Raw genomic sequence first — 26,000 nt, forward strand, 5'->3', positions numbered from 1 at the left:
CATGATGAAGAATGACATTTGAACACTTCGTACAGGAGATACCTGAAAATTTTAATGAGTATTATTTACTACTCTGCACAAAATGCTGATAAAACTTATTCCTGTGATTCCTATGGTAACCAAAACATCTCATTAGCTTTGACTAGAGATGCATGCTACTATATTATCCTCTCCAGAAGATGAATTTCATAGCATTCATTTTCTAGTGTGTATTTCCATAAAATATGACTTGGGGAATGTCTGTATGACATTAACTTGAAGATAGTTACTTCCCTTATCCTTATCATTCTTTATATAGTTCAGCACATCCTATGTAACCTAATAGTATTCGGTGAGGAGATTTAGGGTTTTGTGTTTTCCGTTCATAAAGAAAAACTTGGAAACAACTGAGTAACTAATAATGTAGAAATTTAGAAACAACTATGAAATAGTAATAGTGGCTCAAATTTTTAAGAACCTCCTTATCTCAACAACTGTAGTCATTTAAGCATTCCTAATACACTCCCTTCTTAGCCTCAAGAAATTGAAGATATTAAATGATTTATATAAAGCTACAGATAGTGAGAAACAAACGAGAATGTATACTCAGGCTGTCTGATGTTGGAACTCGAGCCCTTAATTGCTCATTACACTGCCTCTCCTGTCAATAGTCCTCACATTAATCAGCATAGGCGGCAACACCCACATGTCAGCTGAACGCAATTAAAATTTATTATGCACACTTGTGGTTGGCTGCGGCGGGGGATCGTCCTCTTCTCTGTATGACTATTCAGAGATCCAGCATTCTTTCGTGTAATGTGTCCATCGTCTTCAACATGAGGCCTCCCTGCAAGTTTGCCATGGAAGGGGAAGGATGGAGAATCTCTATGGGGAACTTTTATTGCCAGGCCTAGAATTTACATACATAATTTCCTGCCTGCATAGCATATAGCATTTGCCAGAGCTTAGCCACATGGTTCCTAACTTGTGGGTCATAGGAATGTAGTTTTGCTGCATGGAAAGGATGAATGAATAAACAAAATGTGAGTATATATATATATATACACAATATATATTCAGCCTTTAAAAAGAAGGAAATTCTGACATTTATGACAACATGAATGAACCTAGAGGACATTATATTAAGCTAAATAAGCCAGGCACAGAAAGACAAACACTGAATGATCTCATTTACATGTGAAATCGAAAATAGTCGAACTCATAAAAGCAGAGAGTAGAGTCTGGGACAGGGGGAAATGGGGAGATTTGGGTGAAGGGTACAGAGTTTCAGTTATGCAAGATGAATAGTTCTGGAGATCTAATGTAGAGAGCAATGTGACTCTAGTTATCCGTACTGTATTGCATACTTGAAATTTACTGAGAGGAAATCTTGTGTTCTCACCACACCAGAAAAAAAAAAAGAAAATGGTAACTATGTGAGGTGATGGGTACTTTAATTAAATTGATTGTAGTGACTATTTCATAATGTATATGTACATCAAAACATCAAGTTGTACATCTTAAATATATATAATTTTTATTTGTCAATTGTACTTAAGTTAAGGTGAGGAAAAAAGTAGATAATATTACACGATTGTATTTCAAATATCCAAAAGCTAGTTTAAAGTGAACTTTTCAAATATTTACAGAACAACATTGATTATCTGAAAACTAGATGATTTTTAAATTAAGTCCAGTTTTAGATCCAAGTTGATAAAGTTCTATCACTGTTATTTACTGCAGTTTTTCCTATGTGCAGGTAAATTAGTTGAATTGTGATATTCAGAATATAATACTCTACTGCTTCCTTACTTCTCACTGTCATTTTTTCTAGTAGAAAATGCATATATACAACAGACAAAACTTTTAAAGTATGATCTGGGATTAAAAAACATCCTGGAGACAGAAGGTTATGAAAAGATCAAAGTAATTCAGAATAAAATTTTAAATGAAAATCATGAATCCCGTAAGCATAAAAGGAGGAAAAGAAAATCAGAGAGCTTGTGCAATTCAGCAGGTTTCATTGTACTAAGGTCAATAAATCAACGTTAACTATATATAATATGTTGTTTTATATTATACATTGAAACTAAACTGTCTTAAGGCAGGAGGGGGGAAGAACTAAGTTCCTTTGACTCCTCTGCCATCCTGAAAGGTCTCTGGTTTGATAAGCTCTGCAGCACTGGGCATCTGTTCATTAAGTGCTGCTACATGATCAGATGTTCTCATCACTCATCCTTTATGTTTATGTCATCTCAAGTAATCATACTCAGTATTAATTTACAGAGAGCCATTTTTCAAACTTTTTAGTTGAATCTCTGTATTTGCATGAGAAAACAGAGTTAATCTTTGTTTTAAAATGAGCTCCTAATAAAACAGATGTATTTCTACATGCTCATAGGAAATTTAATCTTAATATGAACCTTGAACTCATGAAAACTAGAAGATCATGTGCCATCTTTCTCCAAAAATAAAAACATGTTTTTCACATGTAAATATACAATTCAGGTTTACAATCTAGGTATTGTCAACTGTTTCTATCAAAAGATTTTAAAAGCACACATTTTAAAAAGTTAACCACAGGTCTATATTGGCTACTTTATGTTCCTTAGTCTTAAGGTTCTTTGTCAATTCCGTCTGACAGCAACAGCACAGATCTGCTCTTATCTGTAGGGATGGAGGTTGACGGTGCATGGACTTGCTGCCTGTGATTTAACACCTGTTCCCTGTGGCAACTCAGCAGAGTAATGTAATAAGGTTTCGGGGCTATTATCTTTGTTCTTTCTCCAGTGTATCAAGAATAATTCAGGGGTATTTCAATACTGTAAAAGCATGATTAGACCTTAACCACCCTTTGCCCCAAAGGCTGGTCCAGATAGATAAATTTTATCTCAAACTATAAGAGCTCTGGCCAGCCACACATGGTAGAGGAGATTCTTGAATAACTCATTTACACTGGCTAGAACACAGCTACGTAGATGGAGAGAGACAGAGACTGGGAAGTAAGGCACTCTACTGTAAACCAGAAATCCCCATTCAACCAGAACCAATCTCTCAAAAACTCTTTAGGCTCCAAGTATGGAACTAGAAAACTCACTTTATGAGCTCAGTTACAATATTCTCACTTGCCCCGAAATTACAGGTATATATTACATTTATTTCTAAAATTATATTTTTGTACATTTATTTTGTCCATCTGTAATTTGTTTTTGTATGTTGTATAAGTGTTCAACTCTTATCTTCTCCCAGATGAGTGGTAGCCAGTTGTGCCAGCATAATTTATTCAATAGAATATCCTTTCCCACTCAATTGAAATACCAGCTTTTACATATACTAAATTTCTATAACTATCTTGAGCTTTTTCTACTCCATTGAACAATTGGTCCACTTCTGTTACATTACCACATTGCTCAATTACATTATCTTTGAAATGATTTAATACCTAGTAAAACAAGTTCCCTCACCATAAAAAAAAAAAAAGCATAGTGAACAGCATTCTTGTGAGGCTGAAAGCCGAACAAATTTACAGTCACAGTACCTAAAGTCAGGAAAATATAAAACTTTTCTTGGCTGGTGCTGACTAGCTTGCATGTTTCAAAAGGCAGTATGGCATGAAAAATGTAAAAATTACAGGTCAGCCAAGTTCTGCATATTAGGAGGCTGTGGAACAATTTTTAAAATATTTGTTAAGTGTAAATAGGAAAAGGGTTAACATGGAAGAGCAGGGTTTCATAGCTGATGAGACTTGCTTCCTTTTTCCTTTTTTGCTGGTATGTTTTTTATTTTCAAATTTATTTTAACTTAATTTAATTTTTTTACGGTAGGCCCTTGTTGTTATCTATTTTAAATACAGCAGTGTGTACATGCCAATCCCAAACTCCCAATCTATTCCTCCCCGCCACCCTTCCTCCCTGGTAACCATAAGTTCATTCTCTAAGTCTGTGAGTCTGTTTCTATTTTGTAAATAAGTTCATTTGCATCATTTTTTTTTTTTTAGATTCCACATATAAGTAATATCATAGGATGTTTGTCTTTCTCCGTCTGACTTACTTCAGTTAGTATAATCTCCAGGTCCATCCATGTTGCTGGAAATGGCATTATTTCATTCTTTTTAATGGCTGAGTAATATTCCATTGTATATATGTACCACATCTTCTTTATCCATTCATCTTTCCATGGACATTTATGTTGCTTCCATGTCTTGGCAATTGTAAACAGCACTGCAGTGAACATTGGGGTGCATGTATCCTTTTGAACTATGTTTTTCTCCAGATATATGCCCAGCAGTGGGATTGTGGGATCATATGGTAGCTCTATTTTTAGTTTGTTAAGGAATCTCCATACTGTTCTCCATAGTGGCTGTACCAGTTTACATTCCCACCAATGGTGTAGAAGGTTCTCTTTTCTCCACACCCTATTCAGCATTTATTGTTTGTAGACTTTCTGATGATAGCCATTCTGTCTGGTGTGAGGTGATACCTCATTGTAGTTTTGATTTGCGTTTCTCTAATGGTTAGTGATGTTTTCGTGTGTCTCTTGGCCATCTGTATGTCTTCTTAGGAGAAATGTCTATTTAGGTCTTCTGCCCAATTTTTGATTGGGTAGTTTGTTTTTTGGATATTGAGCCACATGAGCTGGTTGCAAATTTTGGAGACTAATCCCTTGTCAGTCACATTGTTGTGAATATTTTCTCCCATTCTGTGGGTTGTCTTTTCGTTTTGTTTGTGTTTTTCTTTGCTGTGCAAAAGCTTTTGAGTTTAATTAGGTCCCATTTGTTTATTTTGTTTTTATTTCCATTACTCTGGGAGGCAGATCGAAAAAGATATTGCTGCGATTTATGTCAAAGAGTGTTCTGCCTATGTTTTCCTTTAAGAGTTTTGTAGTATCTGGTGAGACTGGCTTCTTTTATAAGGACTTTGGCAAATGTACCTATATCACACAAATGGCCTCCAAAGTGCCTGTCTACAAATCATTCAAAGAGTATGCAGTTAATAATTTGTAAGAAATATATATTAAATACAGTATCTTTGAATAGAAGCACACATGAAAAAGATTACGTATTGATCAGTTGATGAAAAGGTTACGACCAGAGGCTCACAGGAAACTAACATTGTATTTCCCCAGCAGCAATGGTTCCATGTAAGCTAATTCAGTGTTCATAGCAACTTTATAGAACATAACTGTCAAAAAATAACAAGAATAAAGTGAAATCTGTCTTTATCTCTAGCTGGTTTTAAGATATCCCGTCTCTCTTTTCTTGTTCTGTAGATTCACTAGATGTGTATTGGCATAGCATTTTACTTATGTGATTTGAGACTCATGTTTCTGAATCTAAGGATTCTTTCATTAATTCTGGCAAATGCTCAGTCATGATCTCTTCAAATACTCCTTTCACTTACTCTACTTTCCCCATCTAAGATTACAGTTACGTGTATCTTGGACCCTCTCACCCTATCTTTCTTATCTTCTAACCTCTTTTACACTTCTTCCTTTTTCTCTTCCTCCTGCATTCTGGGTAATTTCTCTTATTCAGTATTTGAGCACATCTTTTCCTCTTCAGCTGTTTCTTTTCTTTCTTTTTTCTTTTTCTTTTTTTGGCCACACCTCCCAGTTTGCAGGATCTTATTTCCCCAACCAGGGATTGAACCCAGGCCCTTGGCAGTGAAAACACAGAGTCCTAACCACTGGATGGCCAGGGAATTCCCACTTCAGCTGTTTCTAATCTGTTCTTTTTCTAAGTTACTGGGTTTTCATTTTGATTAATATATTTTGATGTCTTGAAGTTCCATTTACTATTTACCTTCTTTCTCATATTTTTATTTCATTTTTTTATGTATCTGATAATTTTAACAATACTTATAGTCTTATTTCTGCTCTGTCCAGTATGGTAGCCACTAGCCACATGTAGCTATTTAGCACTTGAAGTATGTCGAGTATGAATTTAAATGTACTGGAAGTGTAAAATGCACACTGATCTCAAAAACTTAGTGTGAAAAAAATTAATAAAATATTAATAAAAATTTAAAAATTAATAAAAATAATTTTAAAAATTAAAAAATTTTAAAGTAATTAAATTAACATTTAAAATTAATTAAATAAGACATTAATAAAATTAATAATTTTATTGATATGTTGAAATAATATTCTTTATATTTGGGATTAAAATATTATGTCATAAAATTAATCTCATCTGTCTGTTTTACTCTTTTAATGAGATTACTAAATAAGTTTAAAGTTCAATATGTGCCTTACACTATTTTTTTTGTTGAGCAGTGTTGGTCTATAGCCTAAAACTCTATTAGCTCAGATTCTTATGGTTCTTATTCTCCTCTTTATGGTTTCTGCTAACACTTGCATATGGTGACTTATTTCCTCAAAGGTTTTATAATTTTGTTTTTTGTGTTCTGAGCATGTTTTCCTGCCAGGTGTATTCAAATGTGTTACCCCTCTTATGTTAATTGTTCAGCTGGGGGTACTCCAGCCAAGTGTAATGAATATAAATTTTAATCTTAATCCTTGTGATGACAGGATGGTGAATACAAACACTCAGAGGAGGCATTTATCTACGCCTATGTCTCAGGTCAGGCAACTAAGTTATCTTTCAGACAACCTTTTCTGTTGGGCACATTTTCTTAATCCAGGCTTTCATCAAGTAGTTCTTCGTGGGTCCCAACTTTATTCAGAGTTTTCAGTTCAGACACAAATCTATCCTAAACCTAATGCTTCGTTTCCTGGCTCTACATGGTCATCGAAACAAAAGGCTCTTCTTTACCAACATGAGTGAGTGCCTCCAGAGCAAGAGAATCAACAGTAGTTTACTTTTTCTTTTTTTTTTTTTAACCAGCTTTTTCTTTATGTTTGGCCCCTAGGGATTTACCTTACTTTATTTCAAGCTCATATTCACTTACAAAAATATTTTACAATTTATCCAGCATTTAAGTGCTTTCTACTGGAAAGAATTTTAGGTAATCTTAGGCTGCCACATTACTAGAAACAAAAGCTCTTGTCTATTCTGTATTTATTTTGATGCAGTATATCTGTCTAATATTGATAGGGGTGTATTTTAAACTGCCCATATTGCTTTTTGTGATATGATTATATGATTATCCATCTACAATGGTTATGCTATATATTTGACTGTTCTGTTTCTGGTGCAGTAAGTTTATTTCTCATATCTTCATCATAAATTGTGCTTTTTATCATTCTTTCTATTTTCTAACCTTAAGTTCTACCATGTTTCATATTATCTTGTCAGTCATTCCTTATTGTGTATATTTTTGCCTGAAATCTATTTGCCCATCTCTTTATTTTGAAATGTTCTACATTTCTTGGCTTAAATCTGTTTCTTATAAACTATGGTCCGGTTTGTATACTTTTTGTGCAGCAGACAACTTGAAGCCCATCCCTGGCTGAGGCCCTGAATCATTTTGAATGCAAAACAAGAACTATTTAGTTAATGAGATGCAACTTTTGATGTCTCATTAAAAACTTATAAGAACTAGGATAATAAAGGAGAGTTGAAATTACATGTAATATTCAAGGAATATGATGGCTAAAGGAACAATGCATCCTCATTGTATATCTTAAACTAAAAAATAGCCCATCATTACTTTCAAGCTGATAACAAATACCACTTCCGTCATTAGGACAAAAAGTCAGAGAGATATTCTTACGGGCCCATTATCAGTTATCTTGGATCAACTGTTTGTTTACTTGAAGAACTATTGAGTGAATATAGGATGCTCTGTTCTACAGATAAAAGCTAAAGAAAAAATACTATCCTTTCCTCCAAATTGGTGCATGAAGTTATGATATAAACTTACAGTTTCTTTTCTCTTTTAGCCTTTAGAAGTGTTGTCAGTTGCAGCCTTAATCTAATTTCAAATTTTCTTTTAGGTTCTGCTGATTATTTTTTGGTTTCTCACTTTGTTCTTGTCTCATTCCCTCCACCCAGTGTTCTGATTGGGTGCTTTCCTTTTTTTTTTTTTTTTTTAAATTTATTTTATTTATTTATTTTTGGCTGTGTTGGGTCTTCGTTGCTACACACGGGCTTTCTCTAATTGTGGCGAGCGGGGGCTACTCTTTGCTGTGGTGTGCAGGCTTCTCATTGCGGTGGCTTCCCTTGTTGCAGAGCACAGGCTCTAGGCACACGGGCTCAGTAGTTGTGGCTCATGGGCTCTAGAGCACAGGCTCAGAAGTTGTGGTGCACGGGCTTAGTTGCTCCACAGCACGGGGGATCTTCCCGGACCAGGGCTCAAACCCGTGTCCCCTGCATTGGCAGGCAGATTCTCAACCACTGTGCCACTAGGGAAGCCTGGGTGCTTTCTTGATTAGGAGTTGTTATCATCTTGATCTAATGTCTGCCAAAATTTACCTAATAACTTTGGGATAGTCTCTTTCATATCCAAGCGCTGTGCCCTACACCTTAGACATCTTCCTCTTCTTTTCTGCATTCTACCACTCCCTGCTCCTGGAGTAAATATGGAAGATTCAAGAAGGGAAGTACATGCTATGTACTTACATACTAAGTAGGGTCCAAGCTAAACAGATTCTTCTACTTAGCTTTGGACAAACATTGTTGCCGTAAGAATTTCCATGGGGTACCATTATGTGCTCCATCCCCAACCTCCACCACTGCCATACTGAGGGCTATCTTTGTTTAAACATTTCACACAAAATGTCATGTAAGCTACATGGAAATATATAGAGATATTTACCAGTATTAGAATATTGTGAATTTTTCATCTAAAAATGAAAACATATATCAAAACATTAAATCCAAATTAGTTCTATATTACAGCACTAAGACGTATGTGGGATTAATTTGAGACAAAATTGTGAGAAAGGAAGGATGTTAAAATTTAGCACTATCCACCCAAAGGCTCAGCCACTCATAACTACACCTTTTCCCTAGGAATTGTTGCTAGCCTGCATTTCATTTGAGTAAATAATGCCAGGTTGGGTTTCTTTTTCCAGTAAATAAAAATGTATCAAATTTTCTTGTTTCCACACTGAAAATAATCTTTTCTACATCAGAGTCTCTCAGGGTTATAGGCAGACTTTTAAAGGCATAAATTAATGCATTTCATTCATTAATGATCCCCAAGCACCAAGCACAGTGCCTGAAATATGAGGCAGTCAATAAAATTTTAAATTAGCAGAGATGAATATTTTTAAGTAGCCTCTTTTATGACCAAAGGGAAATGGTTTCCAGGACAGCTGGCCTGCATAGCACTAAAGTCTGTGGTAAAAGGATATTTTTCTCTGAACAATAACTTCCCTATATGGATATTTATATGTATCCCTGGCTAAGCATGATGTCCCCTAGAATAAGTATCGTGTTCTGTTCAATCAAGTATTATATTCTATTCACCTATTTAGCCCCTAAATCGAACTCTATGCCTGGCAATTAGATACATAATAGATAAATGAAAACATAAAGTAATTACATCAATTAATGTATAATAAAGACAATGTTCAAATCAGCTAGTGCTTGCAATATGAATAACCCAGGGTAATGCCTGCTTAATAAAAAAAATGTGGGTCTCATTTGAATGATTTTAAGGAAGGAGTCAAAATTTGGCAACGTGTCGTAACTACTGAACATCCAAAGATGGGTCCTTGTTTGAGAAAGTGTATTAATAAGCAAGGGCTAAGTATAGACCAGGCCTTCCTCCATGGGGTGAGACCTGTAAGGAGGCAGCAAACAGGTGTTTAGGATGTGGCTGAAGGACTAGCAGGAATAATGTCAGAAGCATTAGAAAGACAGGGGGACCAAAGCCAACTTCCTTCTTTCCTAACTTCCTGCCTTTTTTTCGTCTCATCTGACATTTATAGAGTTTCTAAAAGGAGCCTGGCACCATATTAGATTTTAAAGAGAGAGAGATTAATATGACTTAATCCTTCCCCTCAAAGAAGTCCCTGCTAGGCATGTTTGACTGGGAACCTCAAAGAAATCAGTTTATTGCTAATATACAATATTCAGATTTTTATGTCATGTCTTAAACTGTCTGTGTTTTGGAGATGATAATATAAACAGTTCATCCTGAGCTGATGAAAACATTTGGTAATGTGAAGAGGAACAGCCCCTATGAGTCTTCGTGTGATTGTTGTGTCGGGGGGGAGAGGTGGTGTTGTGTTTACCTAGAGCGTTTTAAAACTACTTTGTGTGGATGTCAGTGTACTTTTAAGTAGTTGTATGACAAAATAGAATAGTACACTACTTTGGATCAGAAGTCTTAAGGACATGCTATGTAGTCTTCAACAATTAACTTGGCCACTTTAATATAAAGATCTGGCTAAATTATCTAGTAGGTAAAATTCTGTAATTCTACATTTGGGAAATTATTGGAACATAATTCATTTTGTATGAGGGTCTGAAAGTATGAAATGCACAATAATTCCATTACTGTAAAGCCTTAACATTTGTTCTCTATCTCTTATAACAGTTTTTAAGTATCTGTTGGTACCCTGTGGGAAATTGTGTAGTTTCTGTCATAGATCAAGAGGTTCCTTATTGAAAATAGAAGGAAAAATATTTGAACAGAAACTCAGAAGGGATGTAAGGAAGTATTTTCTCCCTACCACTGACCCAATATGGTTACAAACGACCATCCCTTAGCAGTGCGCAAGCTCACCCAGGATGGAGGATCCTGCCTGTGGAAGTTTATGGGCATAGGAGTTAGCAAGCTAGATTATCAAGTCAGAAAGATCTCTATTGGAATGGGAAAGTCCTCACCCTCGTCTGTGGATGAAAAGTGTTTACCTGATTCCCATCCTCTTCTCAGAGACAGATATTCAACCTTTACCTTCTGAGGCAGCTCGAGGGAAAGTTTCTCTAAGCGCAAAGCACTTTGATTAATATAGGAAATAAATTTCAGATTCCAGGGGGAAGTCAATATCAATGCTATTTATCTTCACATATTTATCATTCAGGTATTAAAAATAATATTTTCCTACTAACAATCTGATTTCTGAATTTACCGTATTTCCCACTTACATTGTTTTATAAGCTCAGTGAAACTTGGATATTCAGTTAGGACAGAGAAAATAGTAACTTTTAAGAGACTGAAAAATCAAGTTAGAATTGAATTTGACTAAACTTTATAAGAAAAGTAATGAAACAAATTAAAACTGAGTGTCCATGATATACTAAACACTGTGTTTTACATATATAATCCCGTTGAATTAGATTTATCTTTTTTCCTTTTCTGCACATGGAATCTTAAGAGTTGGATTGATATGATTAATCATAATCCTATGCTAGTGACACATAATCATCTAACTACAGCTTTATTATTTTCTGTCTCATTTATCCTTTTTCCCCACTCCTTCCTCTCCTCAACCCATAGACACTCGCTATCTTGTATTTGATGTGCCCTTCCAATACTATACTTGTCCTTTAAATATAGCATTTTTGTATGTTTATGCTTTTTTAAAAGTACGTAAATAATTTTACACTCAATCACTTTTTCCAATCAGTGTGTTCTTGAGATGCATACATGTAAAAGATAGAATATTGTCTACATTTTCCACTTACTATTATATGATAGCTTGTATATCCATTTATTTTCCAATGTATATGAAGGTTAGTTTGAAATTCTTTGATTTATAAACAGTTCTTCAGTGAATTTTCTAGTATCAACAGTTGCATTTTTTTCTTTGCATAGGTGGAAAAATTTCTGTAAAGCATATACCTAGAAGAGAATGGTTGGGTCATAAACTACACACTGTTTTAATATTTTACTGCCAAACTTCTCTCCAAATTACCTGTACTAATTAATATCTCAGAGTCCCTTTCAAAAACTTCATATTTATATAAATTCTTACCCAACTTTTATGTCTGAATTTTTAGTGTTTAGGAATCTGATGGGTTGAGAATTTTATTTCAGCATGTTTTTATTTTTCTCAGATTGGGCATCACTTCATATATTCATTGACCTTTTGAGTTTATTTTTTGATTAATGTTCTGTTCATATCATTTGCTAATATTTAAAAATATCTTTTTAGCACTGATTTGTGGATTTTCTTAATATAGTTTCATGATATCCCTTTGCTATGTATTCCATAAATAGTTTTCCTAATGCATTGCTTAACTTTTAACAGTATTATATTTTTTCTAATTTAGTCAAACCTGGACTTTTTCTTATATGGTTGATGTGATCCTTCATTTTTATTTTTGTTAAATCTCTGCCAACTCTAAGATCATAAAGATCTCCTTCTATATTTTCTTCTAATAGTTTTAAAGTACTCACAAAGTTGTGTCTTAAGGATCACAGTAGAGCTATGTGACAGATGTATGCCCTAAACATCACTGCCTCTAGAATCCCATATATCTACAAACAAATAAAAATAAGTAAAATTTCTGAATGTACTTAAACACTCCAAAATCATAAAGGTTGACCTTACACCTAAAAGATTAGCAAATCTAATTCATTCTCATAACTATTAATCTAACAGATAAAACTAGAGAAGCATTGTTCTTTGGAAAGGTTTTGAATGTTTTCATCCAGAAATAAAGGGCCAGCAAGTCTTTATAATCAGTACACCTATTTGACTAGGCATTTTAAGAAATAAGCATTTTCCCAATAAGTGTGCATAAACATTCTTAAAACTGTGTTTCAAGAAAAAAAAAAGCATACAATTCTATCTGAACTAAATTAAATACATTTTAAAAAATTTACCAGAATACATTTATTCATAAAATAACATTTGTATGACACTTTAGTTTACGAAATACTTTGATGTCATTTCACATAATTATCTCAACAAACCCAAGATAAAGTATTCTTTTTCTTAATTCACACATGAGAAAAATAATTTTCTGAGAGATAATATTAACTTGTTCAAAGTCACATAATTAGTAAAAGGTGAGGGGTAAGTACTGAACTTAAACTAGTAACAATTGCTTGTTTTCTTCCTATTCCATCATGTTAAATGTTCTAAGCACAGGCTAGAAGAAACGGTGCAATTTTAAGTGTTAAAGTAAACAAAACAAAGATGTGCTAATCTCAGAATTTATAGAATATGATTATAAAATATCCAAACAGGGAGTATAATTATTAAGTTCTACTTTGATTACAGTCATTACATAAGAAAGATTAAGAGAAAAGTATTTTTTGATGCCATTTAATAATGAGTTGGAAAGCAGGAGAATGATATTTTTGTCCTGGCTGTACAAAAGTGTGGGTGTGATTAGACTTTATATATACAGATGCTGAGTTTTGGGTAATAGACTTTTTCAATTTATTCTTGAATATATATATATATATATATAAAGAAACTGAGAAATATTCAGAGTACATATTTAACTTTTAAGGAGAGAAAAATGCCAGTTACGGCCATCTTTCTTTCTTTTTTTTTAATATATATATATATTTATTTATTTATGTATTTATGTATTTATTCATGGCTGCGTTGGGTTTTTGTTGCTGCATGTGGGCTTTCTCTAGTTGCGGCGAGCAGGGGCTACTCTTCTTTGAGGTGTGCAGGCTTCTCATTGCAGTGGCTTCTCTTGCTGCGGAGCACGGGCTATAGGCATGTGGGCTCAGTAGTTGTGGCTCGTGGGCTCTAGAGGGAGCATGGGCTCTAGGTGCACAGGCTCAGTAGTTGTGGCAAATGGACTTAGTTGCTCCGTGGCATGTGGGATCTTCCCAGAACAGGGCTCAAACCCGTGTCCCCTGCATTGGCCGGCGGATTCTTAACCACTGCGCCACCAGGGAAGCCCACGTCCCTCTTTCTTAGTGTTACTAGCAGGAGCCAAATAACGGGCTGGAATAGTAAAATTGAGACAATATGGTATGTCTTAAATTGCACTACTGTCTAATGCTTACCTTGCTCGTTATTGCTTATTTATTCATTCATGAGGAGCCAAATACTTTAATGAGTGTTTTCTTTGGAGAGTGGATATCAGGTGAAGTCCTTTTTTCTTTAAGTGAATTAACTCAACATTCTGTAACCAAATAATATTTAGGTATTAGTTGGTGATTTAATCGAATACCCAAATAACAAGGATTTTCCAAACTTCACTCATTCAGATTATCACCTTCTTGGTATTTGCTTACTACTATTTTTACTATTATTTACTTATCATTTTCTTACATACATTACAATGAAGATGCCAATTAATTTTTAATGTGTCTGTCCATGCACTACTTAATGTCATTTTACTTGCAATCATGGGAACACAAACCACATTTTGGGAAACACTATAATTATGTTTTTAAAAAAGGCAAGTTCTTGGTTGAATTATTACATGTTTCTTTTACATTCAGCTATTACTCACAGACAAATTACCGCCCTGGTAGCAGCAAGACTTTGACAGAGTTGCTATAGCTAGTCTTTCGATATTCAGTACCCGTATTTAATAATGAAAACAAGACAGATTATCCCTTGTTACATGTGACAGGTATGATGAAATAAGAATTATCATAGCTATTTACTACTTTTAAAAGAAGAAATGTAATAGGAAATGAAACTGCTCAATGCGATACTTTAGAAACGTTGATCAACAGCACCTCATAAAAGTGTCCATTGGAAATGCCTGAAATAATTCTTCCCACATGCATTTACTTTAATGTTACTTGTAGGATATAAAACTTTTACCCTTTTACTATGTGCAAAATTTCCCAGTATTTTATTAAAAGTGATTCCATAAGCTACTGGGCTTGGCATGGAAATAATTTTATCCTGCTTTTCTGACGTTGGCTCACTTAATCAATGTGAGAGTGAGAAAAGGGCTAGTTAATAACCCAGTTTGTGACATCTTATTAGATAATGAGGCGTCATGATCTAACTTTCATAGGAAACACAGACAGAGTGACCTTACTGAAAGTATGGTGAATAATAAAAGTAATATTCAGCAAATTTCTATATTTTGACAAAGGAAGTCAAATGCAACTGAAAAGATTAAAAATATATGAGAATATAACTTGTCAAAAATGTGGCTAAAACCTATATAAGTGTACTTTTTAAGCATTAATTTCTATGCATTTATTCATTCAACAAAAATTAACTAAACACTTAGTATATGTTAGACAATTTTCTAGATTCTGGGGTTAGAGCAGTGAACAAGAGATCAGAAAAAAAAAACCTTACTCTTGCGAGGATTACATTCTATTGCATGGAAACATACAATAAAATAACTAAGTAAATAAAAATAAAGCAGGGTAAAAGTTAGGGATACAGGGAAGAAGTAAGCATTGTGATTTTTAAAAGGGTGATCAGGGAATCCTCACTAAGATGACCACGTTGAGTGAAAATTTTAAGGGAGTGAGGAGTGAGCCTTGAATATCTGGAGGAACAGCATTCCTGGAAATGGAAATAACACCTGCAACTTTCCTGAGATAGGTATGTACCAGGGGTATTTGAGCAAAAGCCAAGAAATCTAGAATAGCTGGAACAAAGTGAGCAGTAGGCAGAAAACAGGAGACAAAGATAGAACATTAAGGGAGAAAGATCACACAAACCTCTTCAAATACCGTAAGGATTTCGCTTTTACTCTGATGAGACAGGTAGCCTGGAAAGTTTTGAGTAGAAGAGAGAAGAATCTGACACTGCTTTAAGGGTATCACTCTGGTTGCTGTGTTTAGATGAATATGGGATAAGGGTGATAGCAGGAAGGCCAGTTAGAAGGCTATTTCAATAATCTAGGTGAGAAACCCTTTTGTTTGGACCACGATGCTAGGCAGTAAAGTAGTCAGAGTGTAAATATGTTTTGAAGGCAAAACCAAGAGGGTTTGCTAATTAGTTGAATATAATGTAGAAAAACGAGAAAAGTTAAGTATGACTCCAAGGTTTTTGGCCTAAGAAACTAAAGTTCCCATTAACTGAAATGGCAGAGATTTTGGAAGAATCATGTTTGGTTGGAGAAAATGAGTTCAGTTTTGGACATGCTAAATTTCAGATGTCTGTTGGATATCCAAGTAAGAATGTCCAGTCAGCAATTAGACGTAGGAACCTGTAGCTCTGGGGAAGGTGCTAGTTGAAGATATAAATTTAGTACTCGTCATATTTAAATGATATTCAAAGCCATAAACTTGGATAAGATCATCAAAGGTCCAGATGTTCATAGATGTGAAAAGGAACCAGAAAATAATACTTAAAGAGACAGCCAGTAAGGAAGAAAAGAAACCAGAAGGATGTGTTGTCCCGGAAGATACATTTTAAATGTATTTCAAAGAGGAGGGAGTGAATAATTGGTCAAATTCTGCTGAAAAATAAGATGAAGGCTAAAAATCAACCATTGGATTTATTAATATGGAGAAGTTTTGAGGAGTGTTGAATTTGAAAGTGCAATTAGAGTGGATTTAAGATAGGGTAAATCGAAAGGAAGTGTAGTTAGCACATATAGATAACCCTTTTAATGAGCTAACTTCTAAAGAAAGAGCAGAGGAATGGGGTGGTAGCTGGAGGGAGAAGGGGAGGTGAGAAAGGTTTGTTTGTTTATCTGTTTGGTTTTTAATGGGAGGAATAGTAGCGTATTTGTATGTGAGTGAATGAGTAGAAGGGAAGCAGGGATGATGCAACTGAATTTTAGTAATAGAAGGAAAGGGAGGATTTTGTTACAAATGCTGGTAGGTGAGTAAATGTGGTATGAGAACTTAAGGGATTTCTCTTCTGGTTGCTTCAAATTTCTCAGTGAAATTAAAGAGTAATCAGTTGAGAAAGGGATGTTTGAACGATGAAGAGAGATGAGAAGTTTGGAAAGAGGAATGTGGGAGAGTGAATGAATTGAGGCAATAGAGAATGTACTCCAGGCAGCAATGAGAGCCAACTTGAAGATTTCAGTGAGAAATTTAAAGTGAGACTGCTTCACATGAGTGTGTTTCTTCAGCCATGTTCAGTTGCAAGGGTGTAGGCACTGAGGAGGGGAGAATTAGATCTGACAGCGCTTATTGGTTTTCCAAGCAAATGTGATGACAGAGGTTTCCATAGAATCGGAAAACAACTGCCACAGTATAAATCCTTGGATGTTTTCTTAATCTTCCTCCAGGAAAGAAATTCACTTCTCAGATTAGTCCTGTTAACATTCTCTTAACAGGGTCAGAAACCCTGACAGTGACGGAATCAGATCATAGGATGTAAGGTATATTGAGAGTGTCAGTGGTGGTGAACTATGAATGAACACTGAGAGCGCCACCTTATGGCCAAGATTGGAGGAGGACAGCCTGGCAGGAGATCCCTGAAAGTAACCAGGTTATCATCAGAAACAAGTGCAGATGATAGGAAAGCTGAAAGTAAATCAGAAAGAAAAGGCAATGCTGGAGAAATGAAGCTAGCTACATTATTTTACTTATGCCCAGCCATACTTAAGACATGAAAAAGAAGTTCAGGTAGTAAGCTATTATATTTTGTGATACTTTGCTCAGAATGTCCTTTGGGTTAAAGAAGCTGTGAATCCATTATACTTCATAGGAGAGACATGACTTTGTGGAGCGATACCTGAAATCAGGCACTTAATTGTGAAATTTCCCTAGTGTCATGGTCACAGTTTCTCAAGTCAGACCAGAATTATTAATTATTAATTAATCGGTGGATTGTTTTGCTGACAAGGTACCTTTTAAACTAAACCAAAAAAACTGTATTTAAAAAATAAGGTAATTAAAAACTACTGAAAGAGAGTCAAGAATAGGTTATATTCAGGACCAGCAACTCCTGACGACTGCTTCCAGAACTGCAGAACTGATGGTTTCCAGGAAGGTGTAACTGTTGTAATGATGCTAGAATTGCTCTTTGACAACTCTCAATGTCAGCTATTCTGCCAAGATTTTAGGCTCAACTGGGCAACTATTTAAGGCTTTGCCTTGATATATAAAAGTGAAATTCATTCATTTATTCATTCATTTATGAAATAAATATTTATTGATTACTTACTAAGTAATCAACAACATGCTAGGCACTGGAAATATGAAGAAAAATAAAATACAGTTCTGTCCTTCAATGAGTTCACATTCTAGTGAGAAAACAAGCACAAATAAACTATCATTAAATTACATGGTAGGTGCAAAGATGAAGTCATAACTAATCTTTAAATGCATAGGACATTAAAGATCACAAATAGGACCACCAAATCCAGCCCAAGTGGTCCGGGCTATTTTCCTAGAGGATAATAGACTGAAACTGAGCCTTATAAAATGAGTAGGCATTATTGCAACAGAGATGAGGGAGAGAGACACTTCCCTTACACAGATGTCATATGGAAGGAGTAAATATTTCCATCAGTGGGAATGTTACCATTGACCTTTGCCACTGGTTGAGAGGTGCCTTAATTTCAAAACACTAAACACAGCCCACAGTCGAAGTCATGCTTTTAGAACAAGAAGAAACCAAAAACATTGGGAAGTGTAAGAATATATACATACATTTCAATGATTATTTTAAGCTTATTTTAGAATAAACTTCACTATAGAAGTGACTTTGAGGTTATATGGCTGATGGCAATCTCAATTAAATAGCACTGAATTTATTTTCTGGTTTAAATGAGGTGTGTCTAATCTGTACTCCCATGTTCATTGCAACATTATTCACAGTAGCCAAGGTACAGAAACAACCTAATGTCCATCAGCAGATGGGTGGATCAAGAAAATGTGTGTGTGTGTGTGTGTGTGTGTGTACATATCTACAGTAGAATATTATTCAGCCTTGAAAAAGAAGGAACTCCTGTCATTTGCAGCAACAAGGATGAACCTGGAGGGCATTATGCTAAGTGAAATAAGCCAGACAAGAAAAGAAAATTACCACATGATCTCACTTACATGTGGAATCTTTTTTTAAAATATTGAACTCATAGAAACAGAGAGTAGAAAAGTGGTTGGCAGGGGTTGGGGGTGGGGAAATACGGAGAGGTTGGTGAAAAGGTACAAACTTTCAGTTATGAGTAAAGTCTGAGGCCGTAATGTATAACATGATGACTATAGTTGATAACAACGCTGTATTGTATGATTAAACTTTGCTAAGATAGTAGAAGTTAAATGTTCTCACACACACACACACACACAAAGAATGGTAAACATGTGAGGTGATGGATGTATTATTAACTCTTTGGGGGGGAATCCTTCCACAGTATGTATGTCAAATCCCCAAATTGTATCCTTTAGATACCTTACAATTTTATTTGTCAGTTATACCTCAATACAGCTGGAAAAAACTAAACTAAATGCAGAATATCTAGAAAACTCATACCCAAAATAATTTTAACATTTCAAGAAAATTTTACAGTAAAAAAAATTATGAAAGCTTATGTTATTGTTTGATCAATTCATTCAATGAGAAGATGTATTTTTTGAGAAGGTGTATGTTTTACAAGCACACATTTTACCCTTCCCTTGTAGTGACTAGTCCTCTGGAATAAATGAGAGTAGTATGGCAGAATGCCCAGAGGCAAAAGATAACAAGTACTTTAAAAAAATGCTTTAAAAAATAACTCCTCATCACCACTTCATCTCCTGCCACTGACACTATACATTTCACATATGAACTTGGGTACGTTATACCGCATACATTATACACTAAATATGTCACTGCAAACCTGTTCAGACCTTCGCATACACACTCATGGTTCCTTCTGCTGCGTTATCTTCCCTTTCCACACCTTGGGTGACTCAGGATAAATTGTACTAAATCTTGGTTTCTGCTCTTGCATATGTGACAGTGTTTCTTTATAGTCAACTAGTTTATACAAATGTTTTGGGGGTTGCAGTATTGAAGTTGTTAATTTATTAATTTGTTAATTGTTTTTATTAAAGTTGGCAATTCCAATTGCGTTTAACATATTCAAATAATTGTTCCTGCTTTAAAAGAAAAATTGAAATCTTAATGTACCTTAAAAACTTAACATCTATCAGAAATCCTATTAAAGTGTGGTTTCTCCTTGGAGTTAGTGAGATCCTATGAAGCAGTGAGACCCTATTAAGAGGATATCTTCCTGGGAACATATAGCGAAATTAAATTTTTCCAAGATATAAAAAGATATAAGTACCTTACTGGCTATAGAACAACAGCAAACACTGGCGTTTATCCAACAGCTTCTTGGCTGGTAATAATAGGAATCTAATTCTGGAGGGCATCAGGACATGTAATGCTGAAATAAAATGCCTAGTTATATTAATATCACAATTACTAGAAAGAGACTAATTGAATCATTGTGAACAATTACTACAAAGTATTGTACCAACTCATATTTTTTCACCTTTATTTTGTCTTTGTGGGTACTGTGAATTTTCCCCCACTAGATTATGGCTGGGAGAATCAGGCCCATTGGAAATCCTCAAAAGCCATTGGCTAAAACTAACCAGAATCCAGAGGACAAGGGACAACGCAGCCCATTGATGCAACTCATTCATTCAGCCCCAAGCACAGAGCAGAATGGGGAAGGGTGAAGAGTAGATATGGACTCCCACAGAGAAGACAGCAGGAACAGTGAGTGTATGTATGTGTGTGTGTGTATATATATATATATATATATATATATTTCTATATCTATTTATATAGCATACATATGCATTATATATACACTATGATTTTTATATATTATTTACTAAGTTTATTTGGGGTGAGAAAGCTCTTGACCAATCATTTCTGAAATAGTGTGTGGCTACGTTTGTAATTTTTCCTTTAAAATGAAAGGAAAGACTGAAATGATTGAAAGCTCTAAGTACATTTTATAGACTTAAGCTAATCTGTCTAGATGGCATCTTTTAAAATAATTATTTTGAACTTCCAATAAAATATTTAAGATGGAAAGATATATATTGTCCAAGGTAAAATGAAAAGATATTGTTTTCCTGCTCTCTGCTTTGCATGGTTTTGCTTAAATAGAACCTTCGAGTGTAGCATCTATCAGATATTCATTTTTCCCTCGTATTTCTATTGTCCATTATAACCAGAAAAAAGTTAAAATAGCAAGTGGTTAATTTCATACCTGGTTACACATAAGATGGTGTGAATTCTTCCTCTCTTCTTTCCTTCCTTTCTTTACTTCTTTCATTCTTTTCTCTTTCTTTCATGTGAAAAACTGAGTTTTCATTAAAGGGATCATAAAAAAACTCACTAAAGGTTTTTTTAATATGAGTGTGGAGTACATCTCAGTTCTTACACGTATCAGCAAGAAGAAAATGTAAAAGGATCTGTCTTAAAAGTGCCTTTGATCAACTCACCAGATTAGCAAGCTTTAAAACAACATTTAAGGTCTTTTTCCCCTTCCTCTATATAATTATAGATTAGATGTTTAATTTTGACTTCTTATAGTGTGACTGTATAGATTAAATGGTGTTTTGATATTTTAGCAGAATATATGAAATACTTATAGAAGTGCTAGTCTAAAAGACTATTGGTTTGTAGTGGTTTTTAAATTCTATCAGATTACATCCTGATCTTGTGTATTACTCTATCCTTGCCTATTATTAGGGAAAAAAATGGCATAATATTATTTTTTGATAATAAGTAGAATAATTACTTGGGAAATGTGTGAAACGGAGCAGCTTTATGTAAATTCCATTTAAACACAAATGGCATTTGACCATGAACAAACATTCTTTTTTTTTTTTGGCCTCACTGCATGCGTCATGTGGGATCTTAGTTCCCTGACCAGGGATCGAACCGTGCCCCCTGCAGTGGAAGCGTAGAGTCTTAACCACTGGACCCCCAGGGAAGTCCCAAGTGTTCATTTTTGATCAAAGAATTTAGCTACTCAGTACCGTTTGCAACAAGCATCATAGAACAATATATTTTTTCCAGATAACCACTCTTTCTCTTTGTTTAATCCATATTTATGATCAGTTGTTAATGCAAGTTTCTAGATAGTGCATATTGATGAGACAGATGTAACACAGTAAATTTCTATATTATATAATTTTTTAAAGTACCATGTAGTCCAGTGGATTTTAAACTTGAAACTACTGTCAAGTTTTATTAATCCTTGAAAATTTTTAAAGGGAAAAATGAGTAAAATATATCTACAGATGACACAAACATCTAGATGTCGCTTTTTGAATGTTAATAACTTATCAAACTTACTGAATAAAAATAAACATTATAATTGTTTCCATTTTATATCTCGTCTTGGTTTTCCCTTTGATTTAAGTGCTTGCTATCAGAAGGTAAGCAGTTATTTATATTCAAGATAATTAATAGACATAAATTTTAATTTAATTTAATTTAATTATTAATTGATATTTTACAAACAGCCTACAGAGGTTTTATTGTTAAGCCATGACACAAATTATAGACACCATATTAAGAGATTAATTTCATTAGTCTGTATTTTTGCTACATTGTCTCTTTGTCTCTCTTCTAGTTGAGAAAAGTATCAATACTTCATTAAAACCAAGGGTTTTAATGACCTAAGTTGTATTGTGATTTAATTGTATTCATTGTAGTAATTGTACTGCATTTATTTAAATTTCAAATATATATACCCTTTAAGCAATTCCATTCTCAGAACTTAGTCAACAGAAGAAAAAAATTGGCAGTATATAAAGGTACAAGTAGATGATATTTATTACCATGTTGTTTGTATTAACAAAAAAATTTGAAAATAAGCTGAATGTCTATCAATAAGGGAATGTGGCACAAATTATGGAGTAGGCATTGCTTAGTTGGGTCTTCTGAGATGCAGAAGGCAAGGATTTCATTAGGGGAAATGCTTATAGGAGGGAAAATCAGGAGGGAGCCAGATAAGGCTGAAAGAGCCATCAGGCTGCAAAGCAGGTCTGATCCCATTAAGGAGAGAGGGAGAGAAGATTGGATGGAAGCATCGAGACTGCCGTGCAATCTAAGGAAGCTTCGGCAAAGCCATCAGAGTTTTCAAGCCAAAGTCAGCCATCAGAGGAGCCCATGTCAACCAGGAACAAACTATACCTGCCACAGTCAATCACTGGCTGAAAGCAGCTCCTGGGGGACATGGCCTGTATGCAAACGCGGTGATGAATTTCAGGACAATTGTTAGGTCCCTTGGTCAGTTACACTTGCTGTAGCTGATGGACTATAAGCCACATCCGCATAGCCATGGCAGGCATCCCATGCTATGAACCTGTAAAAACAAGAAGGTATTGACTTGGAGTATGGATTTACTTAGAAGGATTTCTATGATATATTGTTAAATGAAAATAAATAGTGTTAAAGAGTAGTATTTAATGACTTCCTTAAAAGTTATATATGTAATATTTCCATAGCATCTCATACAATAGAACCATATAATAACCCAGAACAATTAATAAGGATCTATTTTAATGAAAATGTAAGAGAAAGAAAGAGAACGAAAAATAATTTCGATGTCTGATATCAGGCAGCACAGATGAATAGTCACCCCGCCCTTATAGGTATGGCAGGGATACTGAGCTTTTCGCTAGTTTAGCTTTTCAGACCTTTCTAAGTTGATTTCTAACCTGGAAATCTTAGATCTACCTCCGTCCTCTGCTCCTCCATGTCAATTATTCCCCCCTTTTCCCAAGGTCTGTCCCATCTATTCCTTCTCACTTTTCTTTTTCATCTTCTTTTTATCCCTCTATCATCTTCCTATTAAAATACAAATGCACTTATTCATTCATTCATTCATTTGTTTGCTTATTCTTTTATTTCTAAGTATGGGAAATCTCATCTTGATTGTGTGTGCACCGAGTGGACCCGTGACTCCTAAAAACAGGTGTTTGCCTAAGGCCTTTGACCTTTATTGGATGGAAGAGAGAGAAGTGTCTTATGTTTTATTTTGTTTGTGTAAAATTCCTTAATCAAAGAGAGACAGAGAGAAAATGACAGGAACAAAGAAGACCGTGCCTCCCCTAGGGATGGAGCCCCTATAGATAGAAATATACTGACAACCAGAAGAGTGAGTATCCATTTTCAAAAGTCTTTGAGAGACTTTGGAGTACAGGTGAAAAATCTTCTCCCATAAGAGGCAAGAAGGCAAGTATCCCTTCTTGTGCATGGAACCAACACAGCTATGTCTGCAAGTATTAGTGCATTTGAGAGGTAAAGCAGACAGAAACTTTGGTACAGACGTCAGTGATCCCTGAGGCAGTGCATACTCCTTTAAATTTGGGGCAGAAGACATAAGCTGAGAGGAATGTGACCAGGTGGGACTAGATGATTATAACTGAGAGACCCATTTATAATCAAAGGGAGGGATCATAGAAATCGTGGATGTTTCTAACTGATAGTAGTCTAACTACATATGAATTGCAGGCTGCTGAAATCTGGAACATAACATACAGCACCCTCCCATCTCAACACATACCTTTTGAAGTTTATCTCCTGCTCTTTTTTGTGTAAATATTTACAACACAAAGTGAAGATTTTACAATTTCCCACTTATCTTCAAGTTTTCCTACTTTTATGACTGGTGGCACCGTTCTCTCTACCAGGATCCATTTTTGCATCTACGAACACAACCCAAGTATCAGGGTCCAGCTCAAATGTTACTTACTCACTTGCTGCGTAGAGTGGTCCCTGAACCAGCAGCATCACCAGGTGGTGTGGTATAAATGCAGACCGCCAGTGCTCATCCCTGATCCCGCCTACTAAGTCAATTAAAAAGATCCTCAGATGATTCAAAGCACTTTGAAGTTTGAGAAGCTCAATTCTACTCTGTAAAGGCTTTTCGTACTTTTTCAGTCTAAAATAACCTTTTCCTGGTGTCTGAGCATACTGAACATTTATTTTCTTTTTAGTGGGTTACTCACCTCTCTAAGTGATAATTCTCAAGTAACTTGTCTTTAAGCCAAAGTAGGTGCTTGAGACTTTTGCAGAGACTAGTCTTTCAAACATTGTCTACCTTTACAAATCAGGAGAGTTCCCATTTAAAAATTGTACTTTATGTTTTTTGGAAAAATCAGAATGTCTAGAAACATGGACAGAATGGCTGTCTGGGGACAGTCTCCCATTAGCCAGGCTTGTGCTTTCCAGTGGGCCACAGTCCCCACCGTATTCACATATGCCCTGATCCCTGGCAGCTTCACCATTCATGTTGTCTGCCTGGCCTCTGACATTTGAGTTTGCAACTGTTGCATGCACATAGACCTGGGGTCCCTGCCTGGAGCAAAGGCATGTCTTTGTCCTGTTCAATATCCTGTTTATAGCAAATAGCCTTTAAAAAAAAATCAATATTACTGTTATATAAACACTTTTAAAGGTGGTATGAGACAGCACTTGGCCACAAAAAATTTACAGCCTAGTTGTGACCTTAAAATTACATTTGACACCAAATGCTAGTGAGGTTTCTTGAGAATGTAGATTATCACTGCTTGTGTGGATATAAAATGGTATGACCACTCTGGAAATAGCTTGGCAGTTTCACATAAAGCTGAACATGCACTTACCATATACCACACAGTAATTACACTCTTGGGTATTTATTCCAAAGGGATGGAAACTTATGTTCACACAAAAGCTGGACAGGGATGTTCACAGCAGCTTTATTTGAAACTGTCCAAAATTGGAGACAATCCAAATGTCCCTCAACTGGTGAATGAGTAAACAAACAGTGGTATTCCCACACCTTAAAATACGATGCAGCAATAAAAAGAAACAATATAGTAAAAAATGCAAAAACTTGGTTGGCTCTCAGGAATTATACTGCATGAAAAAAGACAGTCACAAAAGGTTACATATTATGTGATTCCATTAATAGTCTTGAAATAACGAAATTGTAGAGATGGAGGTGGTCAGAGGTTATAGATGGTGTGGCTATAAAGAGCTAGCGCAAGAGAGACTTGTGGTGATGGAAAGTTCTATATATTGATTGAGGCGGTGGTAACAGTGATTCGGTATTTTTACATGTTATAAGATCACCACGATAAGTCTAGTTACCATCTGTCACCATATAAAGTTTTAAAAATATTACTGACTGTATTCCTTATGCTGTACATTGTATCTCAATGACATTTAATTTATAACTGGAAGTTTAATCTCCCTCACCTATTTCACTTATTTCCTCACCCATCTCCCCTCCAGCAACCACCAGTTTGTTCTCTGTATGTATGAGTCTGTTTCTGCTTCATCATTTTTGCTCATTTGTTTTGTTTTTC

General features: G+C 35.1%; 1 protein-coding gene across 2 annotated transcripts in view; it reads left to right on the forward strand.

The window, feature by feature from the left end:
- The first annotated feature begins 820 nt into the window (after positions 1-820).
- Positions 821-26,000, forward strand: part of GNAI1 (G protein subunit alpha i1) — a 231,356-nt gene continuing 206,176 nt past the window's right edge. The window contains exons 1-2 of one of the 2 annotated variants that reach the window (XM_061198473.1): positions 821-1,022; positions 20,211-20,403. In XM_061198473.1, coding sequence (XP_061054456.1) covers positions 20,367-20,403 — 37 coding nt within the window. In that variant the 5' untranslated portion in view covers positions 821-1,022; positions 20,211-20,366. Of the gene's footprint in view, positions 1,023-3,072; positions 3,122-20,210; positions 20,404-26,000 lie in introns of those variants that run through there. The other variant, XM_061198474.1, reaches the window with a different exon arrangement.

This window comes from Eubalaena glacialis, chromosome 8 (assembly GCF_028564815.1).
Source record: "Eubalaena glacialis isolate mEubGla1 chromosome 8, mEubGla1.1.hap2.+ XY, whole genome shotgun sequence".
In the NCBI taxonomy this organism is placed as follows: domain Eukaryota; kingdom Metazoa; phylum Chordata; class Mammalia; order Artiodactyla; family Balaenidae; genus Eubalaena; species Eubalaena glacialis.